At 50.3% G+C, this 16,290-nt stretch overlaps 7 protein-coding genes across 7 annotated transcripts; 2 read left to right on the top strand and 5 right to left on the bottom strand.

Moving 5' to 3' along the window:
• Window positions 1–689: 689 nt before the first annotated feature.
• FPRO_00245 (uncharacterized protein) lies at window positions 690–1,124 on the top strand (the record flags this gene model as incomplete). Its single annotated transcript, XM_031225605.1, has 3 exons — window positions 690–752; window positions 839–1,043; window positions 1,099–1,124. The coding sequence occupies 3 exons, from the start codon at window positions 690–692 to the stop codon at window positions 1,122–1,124; spliced, it is 294 nt and encodes a 97-aa protein (XP_031076225.1).
• Window positions 1,125–1,407: 283 nt separating this feature from the next.
• Window positions 1,408–3,231, bottom strand: FPRO_00246 (uncharacterized protein; the record flags this gene model as incomplete). Its single annotated transcript, XM_031225604.1, has 1 exon — window positions 1,408–3,231. The coding sequence occupies one exon, from the start codon at window positions 3,229–3,231 to the stop codon at window positions 1,408–1,410; it is 1,824 nt and encodes a 607-aa protein (XP_031076224.1).
• A 654-nt stretch (window positions 3,232–3,885) lies between these two features.
• FPRO_00247 (uncharacterized protein) lies at window positions 3,886–4,683 on the top strand (the record flags this gene model as incomplete). The annotated part of the gene is made up of 2 exons (XM_031225603.1): window positions 3,886–4,265; window positions 4,317–4,683. 2 exons carry the CDS (start codon window positions 3,886–3,888, stop codon window positions 4,681–4,683), a joined length of 747 nt encoding a protein of 248 aa, XP_031076223.1.
• Window positions 4,684–4,800: 117 nt separating this feature from the next.
• FPRO_00248 (uncharacterized protein) lies at window positions 4,801–5,713 on the bottom strand (the record flags this gene model as incomplete). Its single annotated transcript, XM_031225602.1, has 2 exons — window positions 4,801–5,529; window positions 5,588–5,713. The coding sequence occupies 2 exons, from the start codon at window positions 5,711–5,713 to the stop codon at window positions 4,801–4,803; spliced, it is 855 nt and encodes a 284-aa protein (XP_031076222.1).
• An 800-nt stretch (window positions 5,714–6,513) lies between these two features.
• On the bottom strand, window positions 6,514–7,750 carry FPRO_00249 (uncharacterized protein; the record flags this gene model as incomplete). Its single annotated transcript, XM_031225601.1, has 7 exons — window positions 6,514–6,690; window positions 6,743–6,922; window positions 6,969–7,049; window positions 7,107–7,172; window positions 7,219–7,246; window positions 7,294–7,571; window positions 7,625–7,750. 7 exons carry the CDS (start codon window positions 7,748–7,750, stop codon window positions 6,514–6,516), a joined length of 936 nt encoding a protein of 311 aa, XP_031076221.1.
• A 312-nt stretch (window positions 7,751–8,062) lies between these two features.
• FPRO_00250 (uncharacterized protein) lies at window positions 8,063–9,629 on the bottom strand (the record flags this gene model as incomplete). The annotated part of the gene is made up of 2 exons (XM_031225600.1): window positions 8,063–8,944; window positions 8,994–9,629. 2 exons carry the CDS (start codon window positions 9,627–9,629, stop codon window positions 8,063–8,065), a joined length of 1,518 nt encoding a protein of 505 aa, XP_031076220.1.
• A 1,095-nt stretch (window positions 9,630–10,724) lies between these two features.
• On the bottom strand, window positions 10,725–15,179 carry FPRO_00251 (uncharacterized protein; the record flags this gene model as incomplete). Its single annotated transcript, XM_031225599.1, has 2 exons — window positions 10,725–12,630; window positions 12,709–15,179. The coding sequence occupies 2 exons, from the start codon at window positions 15,177–15,179 to the stop codon at window positions 10,725–10,727; spliced, it is 4,377 nt and encodes a 1,458-aa protein (XP_031076219.1).
• Window positions 15,180–16,290: the final 1,111 nt, after the last annotated feature.

The following is a 16,290-nucleotide window of genomic DNA, read 5'->3' as shown; positions in this document are numbered from 1 at the left end:
GCTGGGCGGTGTTTTACCGCGATCGGCTTCCGATCGCTACCTGCAGGAAAAAGTGATCGAGATCGGGTGGCTGATTCAAGTCGCGTGCTAGTCCTTGGAAGAAAATTTTGGTATATGAAAATTGAAAAATGTTGCCTTTTCGTGTACGCAAGGCAGAAAAGAAAAAGCTCGTCGAAAAAATAGGCGTGAGCTTGTCGTCCTGTACAACACAAGCGAGGAATCGATCGATCGTCCCAATTCGTGGTACACGGGCCTAGGCGATTAAAAAAAGTTGGTTGATGGGAAGTGGGTTGGTTGCGGCAGAAAAAAAATCCCCTGGACAAGCTGTGGGCGGTGAATGTCTTCAGCGACCGGGAATAGGTAGGTCAGGTCGACAGACACTAAGCTCAGATCTGTATTTTCAAGTAAATACGACTAGATTTGCATTATCTCAGTGATCGCATAGTATATTTTCTTCTAAACTAGGCAGATCGCACCTATAATCTACTCAAAAAAATGCTCACAGCTAACTAAATCTATCGTTTTTCCTTGCCGAGTCCGCTGCGGTTTAGAGCCGACGTCACGTCTCCAAACTTACGATCCAATCACAGCCGATTGGAGATTCCATGTCAGCAAAGTACAAAGTATCTCTGCACGTGACCTACTAGCGTTTTGCTCTCCAAACCTCAGACCACCATCTCTGACCTCGGATGCTATCATCACTGACACATCCCCAAGCTTCCATTTCGCAATCTCCACTCCTCACCGTCAAGGTACGTCGACCCCCGAGCCATTGACCAGCTCGCCACTCCTCTCGCAACCATCGCGAACTGAATTGACCCTTTACTCGCTCCCGCAGATGCTCTCCCGCGCCGCCGCCCGTACCACGACCTCTCTGGTCACCAAGCGAGGTTTCCAGACCACCCGCGCCCGCATGTCCTCGCCCTACCACTACCCCGAGGGCGCCTACAGCAACATCCCCTTCAACCCTCGAAGCAAGTGGTTCGGCCTCGGATACTGGACCTTCATGGCCACCGGCTTCTTCGCTCCCTTCGGCATTGCTGGTGCGTGGTTTCCGTCCCGATGTTCTCCGACTCACGATGCTAACGAGCTGCGCAGTCTACCAGACCTACAAGCCCCAGTAAATTACTCGCCTGTGGATTGGATTTGCTGTTTGGTTGAGAGACTGGGAAGCCTCGATGTGGAATGTGGTGTAAATATCCGAAATAGACATCGGTCATTCTCGACTCTTGATTCGAAATTTCATTTGTTCGACCATCAGCTATATCGAACCATACGTGAAAATGCGATTATAAAAATCGCTAGCTATGCAATTCCAAGCCAACCGGATCTTTATATACAGAACTCTAGAGCCCCGGGGTATTATTCTAAGTTAAAGTGCATGGTAGTACAAAATCTACTGTTACATCATAATCTCGTTCCATCTTTTTTATATCTTCGATACGACGGGCCGTCCCATTGACCCGTCGACGACTTCATGTCTGCGCCGTCAAGAATGGTCTGGAGAATGGATTCGATAAACGGCTGTCGGTCCACCGGAATATCCCAGCGCTTCTCCATCTCATCATACACTTCGATAACGGTCTCGTTTGAGCTGCACTTCTTAGCAGCTCGCAAGGCCCAAATGACCAACCATCTGTCGATGGTAAACCCTCTTATGCTTTCGTCTCGTGCTTGGTACATTGCCTTCAACACCCCTTCTAGCCGCTGCTCACTCCATTCAGAGCCAGTAAAGCCACCATGGGAGTAGAATCCTTTGAATAAGGACAAGAAGATCGTCGCGTGAATGGGAATCTTGAGGAACTTCATCTCATCAAGAAATTGTGCCACCTTGGCCAAGTCTCCAACTTTGACAGAGTAGTGCTCGACGAAAAGTTTGTATGTGTGAAGGTTTGGTGAGAGTTGCATTTGCTTCTGCAAGGGCTGTTGAAGCTCGGGATGCTTCTTGCCGATTCTCGTAAACATCATCAACACCTTGGTAATGACCCGACCCATCCCATAGTCCCTATCCGGAATATTGGGCGCCATTTCGTGACCGGACTTCATCCTCTCATATGTCAGCTCAGCCGCTGACTCCTCACCACATCGCAACAAGCCCGATATCACACAATTGAGCACAACAGTGTCAATCATTTCACTCGCCTCAACCATGTCTTTGTAGGCAGCCCGAATCCCATTCGAGTCCATCTTGAGTCCGAAATAGTGTATCAGACTGACATGATGGTATCGATTGTACTGATAACCTCGGCTTTCCATCTCGTTGTAAATCATGTCCGCGAGAGCAAAATTTCCGGTTTTTGACGCAGCATCGAAAAGAATGTTGAACGTAACTTCGTTCCCTTTGGCGTCGGGTGATCGCTCCATCTCTTGCCACAATCTCAAAGCAGTATCCATCTCGGTCGTCGTTACGCGAGCTGCATATTTCGTTGCAAAAGCCAAGGCATAGTTCCAATGCGTCCGTCGCAGCGTCAAACCTGCGGTTTTGACGTCGGCGATCAGCGCAAAGTAACGCAGCATCGACTCTGAGTTTCGTTTAGGAGGTAAACCCATAATCTTCAACAACCTGTTCCGCCATGGCCAAGTGAGATACAACATCCTTGGTTCTGGAAGCTGAAGGTACAGGTCGTATATAGGTTCGAGGGTTGCTCGGTATGGGTGGCGGAGCTTGTACGATATGGCTTTGCATAATTTTGCGATCAACTTTTTCGTCTCGTCATCGGCCTTGAAGGTCTCATCCTCCGTCGGATATTCAACATCTCTTTTGTTTTCCGACACTTGAACTTTCTGGCCGTCGGCGGGGGCATAACCCCTTCGGTATGGGTCCCGATAGTAGTCCAAGTGCTCTTCAACGGTTCCCGCGTCTTCCTGTGGCACAAGAGCCATGAGGTGTCGAGGGTCGTGGCCATACTGAGTATGGAATCTCTGATTTATCGGGGGTATCGGCGCGGCGGCAGCGGAAGCGGTGCTATAATTGTTCAGGACAGGTCGGGAGCGACGGCAAGGCAAGGCACGTCGAGCCTCGGTAGCGGGCGAAAAGGTCGAGAGAAGCCATAACGAGCTCTTGGAACAAGAGGACGGGGATCTCGAGTTCAATCTTCTTCTCTGTGTCTCTTTACCAGCCTCTCTCACAGTGCAGAGACTCCTCCTTGCGGTAGTAACCCCAAAACTGGCCGACGCTCGGTTCGAAAGCACCGCACAGAGGGAGCCGTCTATTCGACTAGAGACTTTCATGAGCTCCTCCTCATGATGCTGCGACTTCTGATTCGTAGCCGGAGCGATATTTTGTCTCGAACTGTGGATTTGGGCAAGGGAAATGGCGCTGAGAAAGAAATCAGATCGGCAATCTCTCTCAGGAAGAGCTAATGCCAGCGGAAGTTGAGACGGGAGGCTTGTTCTTGTAAGTGGGACCTTTTTCGAGATGGTTTTTTGCTGCACTGTCATTCGCGCCGAGCTATGGGGAGATACCCCAGATGACGAGTGAAAATAAAAGCCGCGCTGTATCATATGAGATGTAAACAGATAAAGCAAGGTAGGTAGGAGATTTCTTTGAAGTACAAACAAACAATCAATTTTATGTAGGGCCATATCTTAGTTTATCATCTATTAACGCAAATAATGTTATATATTCCATCTGAAAAGTAATTTGTACCTGTATATTTGGTTCTACTAAATTCAATGTCTGACCTTTATTGTCAACATCCCACCCGGCGTTAAGATTTACCGATGCATCTCCAAAATTTCCACTCACCACCACGACATTGCGGCTCAAGCCTAGTCCCGTGTGGCATCACTCCCAATCAGAGCGTCAATTGATACCGTAAGGCCGCCTCTATTTATATCGCCATACTCAATTGAGGCTCTACTGACACTGCCGTAGAATAGACCATGGGAGGCAGACAGATCCGACCCGCAAGGGTCCTACAAACAGTCACGGAAGAGCTCAACCACAACGTCCTCGGCGACAAATCCATCCCTACGCCGCCATGGTATAACATCATGCAATCCGTCCCTCCGGCCGAGACACTCGTTCGAAACGTCACCCCCCGTCTAAGATCGCCGAACCTACAAGCTAGAAAGCCAAAGAACCTCTATCGGCCTCAAGGGATATGGTATCGTGAGGATAGGCTGCGATCAACGTTCTATCGAGACCATCCTTGGGAGTTGGCGAGACCTCGGGTTATTCTTGAGTCAGACGGAAAGGATTACCAGTACTGCGATTGGAGCAAGGGCTTGAGACAGCCTAATATTCCTTTATCGGGTGAATGGCAAGTTTCTCTGGATCGGTAGTCTGATGGGACCAAGCTAACATTCTATAGTGTTGTTCAACGACAATTATGGTTGATGGAGAAAGAGAAGCTGTCAGAGAAAAAGGCATACGATATCACACGCCGCGAATTCTACCGTCTACGCCAAGAGGAAGAGATCGAGAAGCGAGTGGCCCTCGAGGAGGCCAAGCACGTGGGCGCTTACTTTGGCAAGTCCCGCATTGATGTTTCGCACCAGCTCGAGGACCGTGAGTTCGAGAACTGGAAGATCTGGGCTGGAAAGGAGACGGAGCGACAAGAGGCGAGTCGCAATTCGGAGATCGAGGACTTTGGTCTCGAGGAGGTGGAGGAGGACATCGCAGATGATGCAGAGCCAGAGGAAAAGGCCGAGGCTGTTGAGGGCAAGAAATCACCTTGATAGCATTATATCAGGGAGGGCGGATGATACCCGTCATGTACACAAACCATGTAACCTTTATTGTCTATGTATCAAAAAGCATCAACGCATATTCCAAGAGATTCTTGGGTTGGGATTTCAACCCATCATCTTATCATCTGTCGATGAAATATCCGGTCGCCTAGCGTTGAAGACCATCTCACCACAGTTCCTGAGCCCATACTTATCAGCAACTTCTTGGTGCTGTACCAAAACGTCCGCGATGCCAGTGTAGTAGAAGAGCTTGCCCGTGAGGCTCAGGGTACTGATGCGCGCCCAAGACTCGATATAGATGAAGTGCATTGAGTTCTCGGGTATCCTGCCCAGGAGCTTGAGAATGTGCACTGCCAGGCCGACAAAGAAGCCAGTCGCGGGTCCGTTGGAGTAGATACAGGTAGGATATGCAAGCTCGGCGCCATCAATCTTGGGTGGCGGAGTCAACAAAGCCGGAAAGATGCTGACCAGGCTGAGAAAGGCCGTGTAGGGGGTAGTCAGGAGTGATTGGTGAACACGGCGCGCACGAGTGACGGTGAAAACGTCGTATGCTCCTGGGTTGGTCCCCTCAGCAGCACACAGTGCCTTCAGGTCTGCTTCGTAATCTTCAAGATGATCCTCCGACATGGTATCACCGGAGGAGATCAAGTACCGTCGGTGAAAACCATCAAAGTTGCAGAAGCCATCGTCCATCATCATGAGCATCTCCTTAGTGTGACCACCACTACCTAGACAAACGATTATATAACCAAAGGGAGTGCGACGTTGGTTATGAGAAGACAGTTCTCTGCTCACTGTTCTGCGGCGACGCCTGACAAGTCGGATATGAAGAGCCTTGGTTTTGTCAGTATCGGAGGGTGAGGTTTGGTTTCGATTGTGAGATTTGGCTTACAGAGAACACAATAAGAAGGGTGACGATGTAGATGGACATGGCGGAGAGAAAGGCCACGAGCGGTCGGGGCGAGGCAAGGGCGCCTATCGCAAGCCCTACGCCTGCAGCGACGATAATCATCACCATGTTTGCGTTGAGAACTCTCGATGGTAGATTGATGTCGCCGTGCTCGTACTGTGAAGTGAGTGAGGTTGGCGTAGAACTTGACAGGTGGACCTTTTATCTTCGCACTCTAAGCAAACCACTTGGTGATCGAATTCAGAAACCAAAACAAGAAGGGTCAAAAAGCGAAAGAATTATATCCACCTTGAGCGGAGGCAATGATTCAATGAAGACTTTGTGTTGCTTTTCAGTCTGTTGCACAAATATTCATCTGCACCTCTCGACGTGACAAAGTTGAAAGTGGCGTCTGGCACTGGCACTGGCAGCAGAGACCAAGTAATTCATTAAGCCAGCCAAGCTCATAACGCTGAGATGCGTCTTCTTCGAGATTGCATATGAACACACCAAACACAATTTACCATGTTGAATCAAGTGCACAACCTGCATGTTCTCTTTTAGCTTTACAATCAAATTTTACGACCGTCTGCTATAAAGACCGGGACTCAATGGAGTTGCTGAACTGACTTACAGTGTTGAATTGGACTACCCTGGATCAACCCTTCATGTTTCGATCCCACCCCTTCATCGTACAAGCCAGTGTAATTCCAGAGCACATATTTACCAGATTATCTGATAACCGCTGCTTTAAAAAAGGAAGAAGAAGAAGAAGAAAAAGAAAAAGAAAAAAACTCCCGCCTAAAAACCCTTGAGTCCAAATGTTCGCCTCACATTACAGCGTTCTCTCCAACACAAGCTTCATTCAGCAAAGCAAGCAAGTCCAATTGTCACTTGACAGTCGAACTACAACCCAGTACTCAAACAATTTAGAAGAAACGTCGCTTCTTCTTGGGAATAACCTCCTCCTCAGGCACTTGCCCTCCAACAAGTCTTCTCATCGCCTCTCTTCCAGAGTCATCGATGACCTCCTTCATCCCTTCACCAGTCGCAGCCGAGCATTCGATGTATTTGTGTGCGCCAATCCGAGTGGCCTGCCAAGTTGCCTAAAAAGGTCAGAGCATGATTCACGGGATCGAAAGGAGTTGGGGAGTCTACCTCTGATGAGCAAATGCAGCAAGTCGGATACGCCAACAATCCAGAAGACGAGAATGCAGAACCAGTCTGATGATCTTCCAAAAAGCACTGGTCGCGAAGATCCTTCTTGAGACCGACGAGGTACAACAATGGCGCAAATCTCGCAGATTTGGTGAAGCCTTGGCTCGAAGCGTGATGCCACTACTCAGTTAGTTTTGCTTCATCAACAGTGGAATGCTGAGCTTACCCATTGGATGATTGTGTACATAGATATCTTATCAGAGATGTCGAAGCAGAGAAACATGGCGTCCCATTCAATGTAGGTCAGCTTTTCGACGACGTTCAGATCTGGTACGCCAGAGGTGTCCTACAGCTCCATGCGCACAGGCTGGTTGTGGTAGATTCGTTCGTTGACGTAGGTCTCAAACAGAGGACGAGAAAAGGCATTTGACTAATAAATGTCAGCATGAACTCGCATGCTTGGATGTCAGACTCACGTCAGGAAAGTATCCATAACGGGATCGACTGTCCAATGTTAGCACATACGTCAACACAAGGTCTGCGGAACTCACAATAGCAAAGACGTCTGCCCAGCGGCTTTACTCCCCACAAACAAAAAGTTCAGACGGACAGGATCCCTCGGAATCTCCTCCGGCTCCTTTCTCTTCCTCTTGCGGGTAAGCAAGCTCAGAAAACTCCTTCGCTTCCCCTCCGCACATCGTTGCATCATGCTTGAAACAGGTCGAGTAGAAGAAGGTGTAGAACTACGTCCGAACAAAGGCGTAGCAGCCCGGAAGAAGCCGAGGCGCGTGGAAGGTCTAGCCTCAGGAGGAGAAACATCGCGAAACGTCTGCCGAGGCATGGTTAGTATTGCAGAGAGAAGCTTGTCAGGGGGGGATATACGAGGCGTGTAGGGGGACGTTCGTCGAAGTGGTCTCCTTCGAAGGGATCTTCGCGATCCATACGGCTTGGAACGCGTTGACGCCATGAGTCGATGCGCTCTTCGGGCATCATGTTGAGGAGTGACATTGGAATGGAGTTGCTACAGCTTGGTTGTCAAAAAGGGCAGAGTTGCAACGATTGGGAAAGGTGACTGTGATGGTGAAGAGAAAGGAGCGAAAGAAAGAGGCTGCATGAGTAAATGAAGAAGTGCTTAGATAACAAGTGAATTATGCCGATTACACGTGAGATGAAAGTGGTGATGCATGCAGCCTTAGCTTGCACTGGCAGACACCCGTCAATGCTTCACTCCATGCCACGCCATATCACATACCATAATCTCAGCCGAACCAGTAAATAATCTACCTTATATATCATTACTTCAGTGCAACACCTCAGCATCTACTCAAAAAACTCCGCCGCATTAGCGATATAAGCCCTCTTCAACCTCTCCTTATCAACCCCCAACAGATCCCCCGGAAACCACTCCTCCAACCGCCCCCCCGGCCTCCCAACACCCTCTCCCAACTTCTCCCCCTCCTTACCAAGCATCATGACCGCCAACGCCGTCCCACAAAGCCAAGCATATACCATCCCCTCGCCGCAGAACCCAGCAGCCATCCACTCCCCTGATCCTTTCGACCCAGGGGCTCGTCCAACAAGAGGCATCAAATCACCCGTGAAGCCTATGATGCCAGTCCAGGCTTTGATGAGACTGCTTCCAGTGCCCCAGTTTGGTTCGTAGACGGAGGGTATCACGCCGCGGATGTGCATTAGGGGAAGGGCGTGGTTTTTGCTATCGTCCCAGATTCCGACTTGATCGAGACCGTCTTCCTTGCTGCGAAAGAAACCTCCTCCTATCATTAGATCGCCTGGTGTGCCATCTGGTCGATCTGGTCGCTGGGTTATGTAGTCGAAGCCTGGGCTGTAGATTACAGACCATGAGCGGTTTCCTTGGGTTGGAGGGAATGAAGATCCTGGTCGCTGAGCGCTCATATGTGCGATGGCACCGACGACACAGCCCCTGACTGGAGGGAGGAGTTGTCCAGCATGAGCATTCGTTGTGTGGATGACATGCTTCGCCTTGATGATACCACGAGGTGTCGTAACTGTATAGGATCCATCTGGGTTATGAGATACCTTCTCGACGGGTGTATGAGTATTGATACTCAACCCCGAGAACCGCTCGAGTAAATCGTTCCACACACTCGTGACAAGACGGTATGGCCAGAGTGCACCAGCCGTATAAGTCACAGCTCCCACAACAAGCTCATTCAACCCAAACTATACCCATTAGTTCCTCACTCAAAACCTTCATCTGCATAGAACTCACCTCCTTTCTCGCCTCCTCCGACTCCCAAACCCGATGCTTCTCCTCAGGCATCCACGCCCTAACATCCTCAACCTGCTTCTTCGCCTTCTCAAAATCCTCCCTCTCAACAAAAACATCCACCGTCTCAACCTCTCTAACCTCGGCAACCTCGATCCCCTTCCCCAGCTGCTTCATCATCTCCAAGTGCCTTCTCTTAAACCTCACTATCCGCCTCGCATTCTCCGGTCCCAATTTCGACTTGAACATGGCGAATTCATCATATGGCGCACTTTTAATATGTCCGCCGTTTCTACCCGTTGCACCGCTGCATAGCTGTCTTGCTTCACACACTACAACTCTTAGACCAGAGTTGGACAGCTCTAGGAGAGATTTTGTTACTGCTGCGCCTGTGATGCCGCTGCCGATGACGACGATGTCTACTTCTGAGGGAAGCTTGTCATCTTGGATGTCGCATAGTGCTGGGAATGGCGGGTCGTCGAGCCAGTATGACTTTGTGGGCTCTGGCACGGGAAATCCTGGCTCTGAGGACGCGCGTTCGAGAAGAGATGAGAATTGCTTGTGAAGCGTCAGAACAGTCTTCAGACCAGCTGATATGGCCGATGCCGTTGATTTGAGCGTCGATATAATGGAACCCATGTTTGCTGGTGAGATTTACGGTCAGATGAATATGCTGAATTACTATGGAGAGAATATATAGCTGACCCAGGAACAATCGGCATGTATAGTAGCATTTTACGATGCATCCAACCACAAATGGTAGGTTGGACAGGGTTGTTGTTAGCTAACAGTTATCTCGCAGGAACCAGTTACGACGCTAACCTAGGTAGCCTCACGGATCTCGTGCTCACTCTAAGTTCTGTCTGCCGGAACAAGCTCTCAGCCACAAGTCTCAACTGTAAATAACACATCTGGCATATAACTTAGACTTATACCAAGATGTCTGACCAATTGCTATAGCGCAAGGCTGATAAGAGGAAAACCTAGATGATGGCTCTTTGGCCGGCCTTGGAGGCGTATAAGATCGTGCTCACTCAAATAAGAGACCAAGCCATCAAACCTCAGTATACGGAGTATGAACCAACGACCTTTTAGCTTGCATTTTCTCTAACGTCTAAGAGCTACCTTGCCGAAACCACCAGGATATATGCCCGTTTCACTGCCGTCAAGGTACAAGCAGATCGCCAAACAAAAAACACCATCAACATTCTGGTTTTCGTTCCCCATCCCCAACACCAACGAAACTACACGCCAAGAAATTCAAAAACAAGCACTTCCTGCAGCGAAGCCAGAGCCGCTGCCAATCCTTTCCTCCTCGACTCATCACCCACTTCCAGCCCAAGTGAAACAAAGAGTCGACAATAAAAACGGGCTTTTCAAACTCCAGCTCCGAACCCCCCCCCCCCCCCCCCCCCCTTTCCTGTTTGCTGTTGCGCCATAACCGATGCAGGGTATGTTTTAAGTTGAATTCAACATGTCATAAGACATAAGTCCTGTTCCTTCTACCCTTTGGGTTTTGTTCCAGTTCCATACCGCCATGGTGATAATTCCTGTGAACTCCAGGGTCCCTCCGTGGGAGAGAAGTTGGCCGTGAAAGAGCAAAGTGCCAAGAAAAACAAACCAAACTCCAGCGAAAGCAAGAAATCCATTTGTAAAACCGTCCAAATTCAAGTGAAGTAATGGGTATCAGACACTTCGTCTCAAACGTACACCACCGTCCTTATCTAAGGTCATCTAAAGACTGATCATCCCGTTCTCGGCATCAAGATCTCCGGCATAATCCGTGTGATGCGAGAACCGGCCATAGGGATCAAGCCCTAGCTCCTGTCTCACGTCCCTTTGAATCTGAAGGAAATATCTCCTCAGGCTACGTAAGCCTTTGAGAAATCCTCCGTCAGGCTGATCAGGGTGTTGCGGAGGGCAAGGCTTGTCGTCAATTTTATCAAAGGGAGTGACACTGTTGGCGAAATCCGCAATCTTGAAATCAATCTCCCTCTTGTTCTTCGTCTTCTTTCGCGAGGTCTCCTCCGTATCTGTTGCACAGTCGGTGGTAGACTCGTACATCGTTTCGTTGTCCGCATCCTCGGACATATCACCGTCGTAGAACATGAGCAAGCTCGCAGCGTAAAAGCGGTACCCGTTCAGCTTGCTCACAATTTGTTCTAGTTGCCCAAGCTTCTTGAGCACAACTGGAATATGTCGCAGAATACTATGCAGATCGACACCGTTGTATAAAAACTTTTGCAATGCGCCTTGGAACTCGTCTCCAGCTTTCAGTTTGCGGCCATAGTATTTGTCCTGAAAGTCATATGTTTCTTTCGCAGCGTTCCACACTTGCAATCCGCAAATTCGAACGCCTAGCTCAGCTGAGGTTGTGTTTCGACACTTTTCAGTTTGCGACCTTTGCTTCTTTGGAGTAGCCTCCACGCCATATTGTCGAGTTCCCATCTTCAGGTCCATCATACAAGGTCTCTTCATCCCTGAGGTAAGGTCCTCTAGAAGTAGGAAGTATTCGACTCGATCCTTTTGAGTCTTTGCCTCTTTCGGATTGACTGGCCTAGGAATCTTGGTGAACTCATGGGCAGTGTCTTCCATAGCTGGAGTGGGCTCAGTCGATTCAATGGCAAACTCGTCTTCAGGGCGTAGATGCTCCAGGTACTGTGAGTGATGGTGGGCACCATTTGTGTCAGGATGATGGTGCCCATTCGTAGAATGTGTCTTCGAGTGTCGCTTGGGCTTATCTTCGTTGTCTCCCTTATACCCAGCATCATCAGCCTCCTCAAAGTACTTCAAGTCTCCCCTGGATTCTCTAACATCCTCGGGTTTCCGTCGAAGACCGCCAGCAGAATACCTGCGCTTCTTCTTCGCTACGAGGGGGTTTTCCTTTAGAGTTTCTGGCTCTGGAGCGCTTGTTCCAGTCACATCCTTAACTTCTTCAGGAGCCTGCTCAGGCTCAGACTGAACGTATTCATCCATCCCAGGTCCGAGATCACTATGTGAGTAGTGATGCGCAATCTTTCGTTCCTGAGGATATCCGTTTGCTTCATCGTGGCCGTTGATGAACGGGGAGTCACTTTTGATCAAAGCAGGGTCGGAATTCGTGGATCGTAGGAGACGTTGCAAGGTAGGACGTGGAATTGATCGCTGGTGTGGTCGGCGGTGTCGATGAATCTTGACAGGTTCCTTCAGGAATGCGTCGTTGAAAACCTCGTTTCTCAACCTCTTATTAACCATGGTTGCGCCCCAACTATTGGGTCGCTCATCCAGAGGCGGTCTGCTCGATGTGCCAGAAGATGGCACGGAGGGGTTTGATACGGTAGAAGTTGAGATACTTTGTCGTCGGTATTCTCTTGGCAAAGGCATCGGCTGGAGAAGGTTTCGGGGGAGAATGTGCCTGTTGTCGTCGAAAGTTACCGTCGGAACAGGGATGTTGCTATTGGCGAGAGACTGGCTAATAACTCGGCCTGTCGGTTTCTCGACTTTAATGGCATCCTGGCCCTCGTTCTGTTCCAGTTCGTTTCTACTAGACTCCAGCTTTTCCTGTGCCTTTTTGCGCTCGGCTGCTGCCGCCTCGTCTTTCTTGGACGTGCTCTTTCGGCGAGCCTGTTTCTGGAAGGTGACATTCAATACACCGATATAGCTGTCAAAGTTAGCATTTCAGCACGATCTCAGTAATACAGACGCAAAGGGTCGCAAAACACAATTCGATCAGACGTACCGAGGAAGGAAAGGCAACAGATCACGGTGGTATCTCTCTATAGTCTCGTAAAACTCATTTTCCCTATTGTTGAGTTGCTTACAGACAGCCCTTCGAGAGAATCTCCAGAGGGTGGTGTGTCCACCAACTTGATGTTTATACGGAATGAGCTCAATCGCCTCCAGAGGCTCTTGAGGGTCATGCTGGTGATCATGGACATGGTCTTCATACTGGCTCACGATTTGCGGTTGTTTATGAGAGTCAGTTGTCACTGTGATTTCCTCCTCAATAACGGCACCCTCTTCACCTTGCTGAGGGATGAGGTCGCCGCGTTTCAAGGTAAGCTTCTCACGAGAAGGGTGACGGGAAATTCCATAAGGAGGTTCATCCTTCTCATGGATGGCTTCTGACTCTGGCTCATCGGCCTTCACAAGCCACGGACGCTGATTACTTTGCGATAAAGACCGCACGCGGATACTACGGGCCGCGATGCGGTCCTGTGGTTCACTTACACAAGGATCTTGGAGCTCTTGGTGGGGCAAAAAGACGGCAGATGAGATCTTTTCTTCCCCAGATTCTTCGGCTTCTCCCTCATCGCGAGATCCGACATCAGTATGAGCACTGCCCGCCGAGTCCCGTCTGGACTCCACAATTTCGGCTTCACGGGCGGCCTCGGCATTGGAGACCGGGATCGGCCCCATAATTTTGGCCGACTCCACCTGTTCGTTTCCATCTTTGGCCTGGGACGCTGGCTGCTGCACTCGCAACGGAGCCTTGTCTTCAGATTCAATGAGACCGTTGACTGGAATGGAAAAGTAATCCTCGCTAGGAGATGTGCTCAGAACAGGCTGCTCATCGAGCGAATCTGATGTGAAAAAAGAACCTTTTCGGTCTTCCTGGCGAGTGCGAATGGCTGTCGGCTCTTTGTCAGAGGTTGTCGGTTGGGAAGCGTCGCGCAAGGCATGTTTATGGTCCTCCTCAAGAGGGGCCAACTTTTCTTTCGCTGTTTGTTTTGTATCCTTGCGACGTGGCTTATCCTCTGGTGGTAGACCTTCTTTGAAAAATCGTAGGCTGTAGCTAGATTTGCGGCTACGAGCATTATGCTCCAGGCCAGCCATTGCCTCAGTCACAGACTTCTCAACTAAGCCATCTTCTTCTTGTCCTTCCACAGAACCAATGGACCAAATCTTTTCAGTCTTTTCAGCTCCATTGCCAGACCAATGGGGAGGCATCTTTGCCCATTGTATCGGCCTCTGTTGAACGGGTTTCGCATCCTCCTTTCGCGTCGCCAAAGGTGGTGTCTTGGTTCCTGAGCGAGTATCGAGGGGGACGGGTCGGTCAATAAGGGCTGCTGTGTAGCTTGTAGTTTGAGTTTGGTAATAGTCAACAGATTGTCTATCGAGATCCAGAGATGTCGAGGCCTTGCCGCGGGCCGTATCAGTCGGTTCCTGATGATCAAGAGCACCTCGAAGTGTAGTTGCCAGAGTTGATTGGCTAAAAGTCGATGGGACGCTCGCCGCCTCCCGAGGGACGAGCGACGTCATCGTTGTAACAGTAGTAGACGCTCCCATATTGATAGATTCGGAAGTGGCTCTAGCTAACGGCCTAAGAGCGGTGCGCTGAGCTGGAACATTGTGATAAGAAGATTCGAAGGGGTTTGAGGCGCTATCGCGATCGTATTGGGAAGCGAGGTTCGCTGGTGCGGATGGTGGTCCTGTCAACGAGTAAAGACTTGACTGCGCAGTGGGGGTAGTTGGAGTCGAGATAGTCGCAGAAGATGGGACGGTCTTGTCTAGGTTAGACTGTCGAGCGGCAGTAGATGTATTTGTAAGAGTTGCGGGAGAGGGCGAAGTTATAGGAGGAGTAGATGTAGGAGAGAAGGATTTGGGAGATTTGATATTGGTGATACCTCTCGCGGAAGCCAAGGCTTGGGTCAGCAGGGAAGGACCGGTCTGCCTCGGTAGGGGACCAGGGCCACGAGCCTTCTTATTACTGGAAGTAGAGGCAGTGCCAAGAGCAGCGCCGATGGGGAGGGTATCGGCTTGGTCTGGAGTGTCCCTGGCACTGGCATCACCACGGGGCACGTAATCAGAATCAGGAACAGAATCAGGCACGTTGTTGGGCACCTTGTCTGTAGAGGGTGGCGGTAGGAAGGGAGAGACGGAAGAGGGAGTGGGAGTAGTGTTGTCGGCTGCGGGATCAGCAGCGACAGCAGCAGCGAGGGCGACGGCGGGGGATTGGTCAAGGTGCCCTTGATGGGTATCATCAACATCATCAGAATCATGATTAGGGCCAGCGACACTGCTATCTTGTCCGGCGTCCGCGCCTACACCTACGGCTATGCCTGCACCAGCGCCATGGCCTGTCGCAGAAGTATCTGGCAGGGCCTCAGGGACAGGCGCAGAACTGGAACAGGTACGGATACATTGCTCTGGCTCGCTCACCTGAACGGCGTGTGCGGCATTTTCGGACAGACGATGCGGACTGGACATGAGGAGGAGGACATCTGGCGCGACACGCTTTGCTTGGTTTGTTAGGAGAGAGGAAGAAGGAGAGGAGAGAGTTGCGAGTTGCGAGTTGAGATTGTGAGGATGAATGTGGATGGGAGAAGATGTGGGCGTGGAGGAATGATTCGTAGATACGGGACCGGGGGGCTTGCCTCTGGCTTTAGGTTGGCTTTTTTCGGGGGGGCGGTAAGGCAAGTCAAAGTGCTATCTGAGACCGAGGGAGGGGCACTTCATGGCCCGGGCGGGGCACTGCCAGTGCAGTCCCATCAGTAAAACCCAGCAGAGCGTTCATTGCCCTCTCACCCAGTCAGTCAATCACTGCAGCGAAGGCTAGGGAGGGCGCCCTGGAACATCAAGCCATCAAAAACGATGTATCTTTTTGACTGACAAGTACCTGACCCAGCACCCAGCCCGGCATTTGGCAGCGACTAGGGGTTGCCTCTCTGGCGGGGTGACTTGATCAAGGTCAAGGTGACCCGGATACTTTTTTTTCAGGTCAAGCCAGACATCAATGCAATCCAGTCCATTCCCAGCCCATCACTGTGCCATTTCGCGGGGTCCCGGGCTCTTAGTGGCCGTATTCAATTAACTTCCGGAGGCCGAATTTTCTGATTGCCAAGTTCCGGGCCTGGCTTCATCGTTCCCCGGTTTGGATGTCTCTACCTACACCGCAACTAAAACATCGTATGGACGAAGGGATTGCTGGTCGAGCAGCAGCAGCAGATCAGCCCTAGTAACCAATACCGTATAGGCACACACCGGGAAACTCAGCCCAAGTCTGTGCTCGTCGCAGGAACCCAATTCCCAAGCTGTTGGATAAGCCCAGCCAGCGGCGGTCACCTCAGTGGATACTAATTAATGTGTTGCGGCACCGGGAGAGCTATCCGTGGTGCCCATGTGAAAGAGAGGTTGGATGGAAAGTGATTTTAGTGTTGAGAGGCTCAAACACTGGTTATTGTTATCTGAGACGGTCAAAGCAAGGGATTTGAGGCCAAGTTGTTAATGGAACTGCAACACAGCAGATGTTGAGGAGGGGAGTGTTGAGAGACTGATAAGGTTTTCTTTCAGTTGTGATTGTGATTGCGATGAGAGGGAA

Source organism: Fusarium proliferatum (genome assembly GCF_900067095.1).
Source record: "Fusarium proliferatum ET1 genome assembly, contig: FPRO_scaffold001, whole genome shotgun sequence".
Lineage (NCBI taxonomy): Eukaryota > Fungi > Ascomycota > Sordariomycetes > Hypocreales > Nectriaceae > Fusarium > Fusarium proliferatum.
Note: the sequence above shows the minus strand (reverse complement) of the source record. Positions and strands in the feature narration are given on the sequence as shown.